General features: G+C 36.5%; 1 protein-coding gene across 1 annotated transcript in view; it reads left to right on the forward strand.

The window, feature by feature from the left end:
- Window positions 1-4974, forward strand: part of ADAT2 (adenosine deaminase tRNA specific 2) — a 9627-nt gene extending 4653 nt beyond the window's left edge. Inside the window, exons 3-6 of the mRNA XM_079331898.1 lie at window positions 1041-1191; window positions 1732-1838; window positions 3526-3598; window positions 3714-4974. Coding sequence (XP_079188024.1) covers window positions 1041-1191; window positions 1732-1838; window positions 3526-3598; window positions 3714-3754 — 372 coding nt within the window. The 3' untranslated portion in view covers window positions 3755-4974. The remainder of the gene's footprint in view (window positions 1-1040; window positions 1192-1731; window positions 1839-3525; window positions 3599-3713) is intronic.
- The last annotated feature ends 1026 nt before the right edge of the window (window positions 4975-6000 follow it).

Raw genomic sequence — 6000 nt, forward strand, 5'->3', positions numbered from 1 at the left:
GTAAGTTATGAGTCCTTTGCCATGTATTGTAGAGCATCTCTGCTATCACCACAGATCTTCACAGTGTTAAAAGATTAACCCAAGTTCATGTTCTGAGAGGAACCTATCAAGGGTCATGTAAGGACATGCAAAACAGAGTTTCAAGTATAATCTGGATTGATTAAATCTTACTCTAATGCTTGTCTCAAAAATGTCCCTTTTTTCAGAATAGATAGAAGAAGAAGGAAAATACTAATAGTCTTAACTCAGATAAGCATCAGGCTCTAGCTAGTACTTCCTGAAATTTTTGCTGTGACATTTCATTGGCACAATACAGTGTCTGACTGCAGACATTTTACCAGGACATTACTAGTTGTTTTGGGTTTTGTGCCATAGATATTGAGGTACTAATCATTCTGTTATCTTGGATTTAGAAAAGAGAAATTAACAATCCTTTGTGTTTTTGTAATCAGTCGTGTGCTGAAATCCCTGCCTATTACTTGAGTGACTTATTGTACATGTATGTACCCCCAGCATTAAACCTGAGGCAAACTGAGAATATTATGTGTACAAAGCACATCAGGCAGTTGCAGAAACATACTGAAATTGTTGCATGTTCACAGTGATATTGTCAGAGGGAGGAAAAGGTACCAGCAAGGAGCATCTTGTTATTTCCAGAGCAAGTAATCCAGCCTGTATTCTTGCTTTTGGAAATAGACTGGGCTGTGGGCTACATCAGTTGTGCCAATGCACTTTGTATGTCCCTTAAGCCTCAAGCAGAGCTTTTATGTCTTGCCTCACTGTGACTGAGAGAGGAGAACTTCTGAGCATGGTCCTCTGCCTAGGAAAAGGTAGAAAAAACTGGCACTTGTAGATCTCGTGCTACATACAAAGGGTTGGGTCTGAATATTTTCTCTCTGGGGTTGAGTATTTTTTCTGCAGTCTGGGTGGTAATGAAATTCCTTTTCAGCTTGAACCAGCAAAGATTATTACATTACTTCTGTAACAAAAAAAGTGAATAAATGCAAACTTTTAAGAAAATACTTGTTTTTATCTTCTAGGCTACTCGACATGCAGAAATGGTGGCAATCGACCAGGTCCTTGACTGGTGCAAGCAACATGACAGGGATTATAGGGAAGTGTTTCCACAGCTGGTGTTGTACGTAACTGTAGAGCCCTGTATCATGTGTGCAGCTGCCCTGCGCTTGATGAGTATCCTTTCATGCTGACTCACACTGGGAAACTCTGTGTCAAACCATTCCTCCTTTGGCACTGAGCCCACAAAGAAAGGCTTGACAGTCAGGGAAAGCCATGAGGGGAGGTTTGAGGGTCTGCACTCACCTCCATGGTGAATAGCAAGAGACTCAAGAGTGAAAGAGAGGTGGTGCAGTTATGACAAACAACTGTTAGAGATTAAAAATATATTTTAGAGATATTTGTTAGCATGTAAAATGAGCTAAGTGCAGGTCAGTGTTCAGTTTTGAATGTTGTATCAATCAGTAAACCATGTCTTTTTATGCTTCTGCTTTGGGGATTCATGCTTCCCCTTTTCTGAAAAAGGCTGGATGTGCATCTTCAGCAATACATCTTGCATCATTCAAAAGTAAGTTCTGATTTTCTGAGGGAGGAATTGTAGCTCAGACTAATTTAGTTTGGAGAGTACAAGCACATTTTAGGAAATTTGATGACTGCCTAGATCAGGCTTTTGTGCTTCCTGCTTGTTTTTCACTTAATACCTTGACTCACTCCCATAAATTCCACGGGTCGTGTATGGCTGTCGAAATGAGCGATTTGGAGGCTGTGGCTCCGTTTTGAGCATCTCATCTGATGCTATGGTGGACTCAGGAGACCCATTTGAAGTAGGCTGTAAAATGTTTCCCTTTATTTCCCAGCTAGGGTACTGTGCCTGGCTTCATTACCAGGCTTTGAGAATGTTATGCATCGCTTTAAGAGGAGGCAGATAGAAGATGATGTAAGTCAAGTAAATTTGGCTTAATAAGAAAATAATGTAAAACAAAATTAGGTCCTTAAAGAAGAGAAAACTGAGGAAAACTCTGATGAAGGTCTTAAATTATTTTAAAGGATGTATCAAAGGGTAAGGGAAAGAATTATGCTTGTGGAACAAGATAAGAATTACATACATCTAAAATGTGTAATACTTAGAACAGTAAGTATATGCTGCAGGAAGAGATGAGGGAAAATTATTTTAAGCAGAATGTACAAACACATAATCAATAAAGATCAAGTAACAGCAACTTAGAAAATAACTGGGTTTTAGCTGAGCCACTGGAAATAATTGTGTTTTTGTTTTCAGTCTGTATTTATGAGGTAGAATGTATTAGCTTAGATTTATTTCATGTAGTTCAACTCTCCAAAAAAACTGAACTGCAACAGTAGCAGAGGAAATTCAGTTTAGGTATCAAGAAACTTTCTGCATAGTAGGGCTACTGAAACACTGAACAGTGTCTGGGGTGATTTAGGCATTTTTGTCATGGGAGAAAGACTGGACAAGCATTCAGTGGAGGTAAAATAAATAAGATAAATAAATCTAGGTACTTTACAGCATGATACTAGCTATGTACCCATACATACATGTAGAGAGTATTTATACCATTTTATTTATTGCATTATTCACAGTTGTATGTGATCTTGCCTTATACAGTGATACTGATTTCTGGAGTTCTTTTCCACATTTCATGTGAATGACTTAGTGAATGTAAAAAAACAAGTAATGTATTTCAGCATTGTAAATAAGCACCAAAGGCTCAAGGCTCAAAGAATTTCAGTCAGCAAGACAATACTGTTTGGCACTCCAGTGTAAGCATATTAGGCATCTTTCTGTCAGTGTGTCAGTGAGACTAACATCTGAATTAATTGGTGTAGTCAGTACTGGAAGAGTGTTCATTTGCTAACATTGGCATGTGGTATTACAATTTTTTCTACATTCAGAAGACAGAAAGGAAAACATTCTTGATACTAGGAATCCTTTGTTTCTGTAGGCAACTGCAGTGGAATGTATAGAAGCAACTACTTATTTTCTAGTATGGATGAAGATTTATTTAGTGTGAGTGACATTTGAATGCTTTGTGACTAGGGTTCATGGCTTGGAAAAGTATTTTAGAAGGACCAAAAAGATCTGAAAGATGACTGTTAGGAATAGATATGTGGATGAGTGTTTTCTGTTAGGAATCTTACCTGCAAATACCTAGGTATATGTCTGTGGTTTCCAAGTGCTTGAGGAGTATGGGAGGTTGGAAACATTAATAAGAAAGAAATTGTAGATCACATACTAAATAATGTAAAATTTCTAAGAAAGTTTGTTTTGCCCATTATTAAGTTATTAGGGAAATTACTTACTCTACTAAGCCTCAACACAGCAGTTTTCAAATGTATTAGGTATTAAACCTGAAAAGGAGATTTTTTTTTTTTTGACCCCTAAGTTAACAGTAAGGTTGTTTTAAATTTTTCTGTACTCAAGGCAACTTTGTGAAGCATGGAATATGTTATTTTCAGATGTGCTTACTAACATCACTTTAATTTGAACAGTGCTCTTCTGGCTATCGTGCTGAAGAAGCAGTGGAATTGTTAAAAGCTTTCTACAGACAAGAAAATCCCAATGGTAGGTTTTACATTAATGCATCCATTTTGATCCCAACCTCATTTAAAAGCCTGTTTTCTCTGGAATTACTGCAATTCACTTCTGACGATTCTTCTCCTTTCCTGTCTCTTGGCAGCACCAAAATCAAAAGTACGGAAGAAGGATCGTCGTCAGTAGCCCTACGCTGCTGGGACACAGAAACTTACCAAGAAATTATATGTGAAAGTTTCTTCACCATGCTGCTTTTTTAAAATGTGCAGTTCAATCAAGCTATGTTTAATATTCTGTACAGAGTTTTTACTAATAGAATACTGAGTACCTGTTCCTGCATTTCTGTATTTATGATTTATTGTTTATCATAGCAAAAAAAGGAGTAAATGGCTGTTTTTAGAAAGAGGGAAATTGATGGTTCAAGTCCACTTGTTTACAAACAGATCCATTAAAATGGTGCTTTTGTACAGCACATTCTAGAATATTTTTTCCTTGTGTGTGTGGAGAAGCATCTTGCTTTTCAGTAGCAAATTTTGCTTAGGCAAGCAAGTAACTCTCTTGGAAGGTTACATTTTAAGTCCTTTACAGTCTGTGTGTGTGTATTTATTCAAAAGGCATATAAAGGAATTGTACAGTCTTTGAAGACTTAGGACCATTGCAAATGTTTCCTCATTTTTTCCTGCCTTAGCACAAGCCAGATTTTCAGAGGTAATTTCTGAAAGCCACATATCTGTGTAGACAGGGATGTACACACAATCACGTGTCTGTTTGTGTGTGCTGTTGCTTAATAAGGATAATCAGATATCACTTGGCTGCACAACACCTTCATACAAAGCTGTGGAGGAACTCTTCACAGCTCTCTTTCAACTGTCTACTCCTCTTGTGAGTATCAGTGTAAGAAATACTTCATTTATAAGAATCCACTAAGAAGTTGTTCTCAGCTCCTGAACTATAGTAACCAAGATGGGCAGATCCAAGTGAAAACCAGGAAATTAAGTTGGTAATAACATGAATAAAAATATATTTAAGATATTTGTCTTTTCATAGTGTTGGTTGGCTTTGTCATTTCCGTGTACTTTGCTTGGCCATGCAGTAATTTATAATCCAGAAGAGGGCCTTCAAGTTCCACTAATGAATTAAGAATACAAGTACAGTTCAATCTTGATTGTGTACCTCTTAGTGGATACTTACATGAAGGATGAAATTGTTTGCATTTATTTAGCAGTTATTCAGAAATTTGAGAAATGCCATAGCTTTTTTTTACTTTATGTAGAAGTGTGTTCAAAGTTTTATAACTATAAAATCTGAATACATTTAAACTTTTTAGATACTTCAAATAAATACTTTTAAAAATGTTTTTTAAAAGAATATTAAAAGCATTACTTTGTGACCATTGCTCTTAATAACTTAGAATTTGTATTTTATGTATTTACTTAATGTTTACAAAGTGATATGAGATAGAAGCATTTTTACCATAATAGCTATTTTCAGAGTTTAGAAATAATATTTCCTTGACTTAAGCCCTTTAACTGATGTCAGTTGCCTGCCCTGTTCTCCTGACCATTACTTAGAGCCTCTTTGAGTCTTTCCCATTCCATAAACAAAAGTTATGACTGTGTTTATAGATGTAATCTGCTTCACAGCTCCAAGGGCTTGTGAACCAGACAGCTAAGCTGGAAAAGCTATTTAGGAAAAGACCATTTTTAATGACTGGGATGGCTTTATTGGAAAGAAACAGACATGCCTGTGGTTATGGTATTTGGCTGGTGATAGAAGATGGCAATTTATCGCTACAGATACATTCTCATCTTAGCTGGACCATAATTTTCTTATACCTTGAAGAAATCACTGAAGTCCAAATTAAAGACATCAGACATCTGGCTTGTCACTGACATCAGTGGCAATAGGAATTGGAGCCTTCCTACTGTTTTGAACCAGGACCTAATTCTCTCAACATCTTCTTTTTTTCAGAGGGGCTATGGACACTTTCCTTTCACAGTGCCTTCTTTCAAAGAAGGATGTTATTATTAGAACATGTATGACAGGAGGGGCCATGTAAATAAGTAGAATGATTACTGGTGGTAGGACAAAACACATTTTAAAAGCTTTGTCCTATTTTTCAGCCCTTAAATTGGAACAGAATTTTTTTGTCAGTGGTAACCTGTCACTTAGTAAACAGTTTAGGTCTTGTGCAAAGCCAAAAAAGACTGAAGAGGGTAAGAAAAATAAAAATTTCTCTTGAGAGTCAGTGCTGATATTGTGCATCTTGAAACAGAAGCAAGGAAGAAAAATAGTGTAGCACAATAAAAACTGTAATTTTATGTCAGAAAGGTTATAAAAGATACCTATGTTTACTGTAATGTGTAAGCAAAAGAACAGTGGTCTGGTACTGAGGAGAATTTGGATGGGGAGAGGTTTGTTTTGGCTCTTTT

Source organism: Erithacus rubecula, assembly GCF_903797595.1.
Source record: "Erithacus rubecula genome assembly, chromosome: 2".
NCBI classification, from domain to species: Eukaryota; Metazoa; Chordata; class Aves; order Passeriformes; family Muscicapidae; genus Erithacus; species Erithacus rubecula.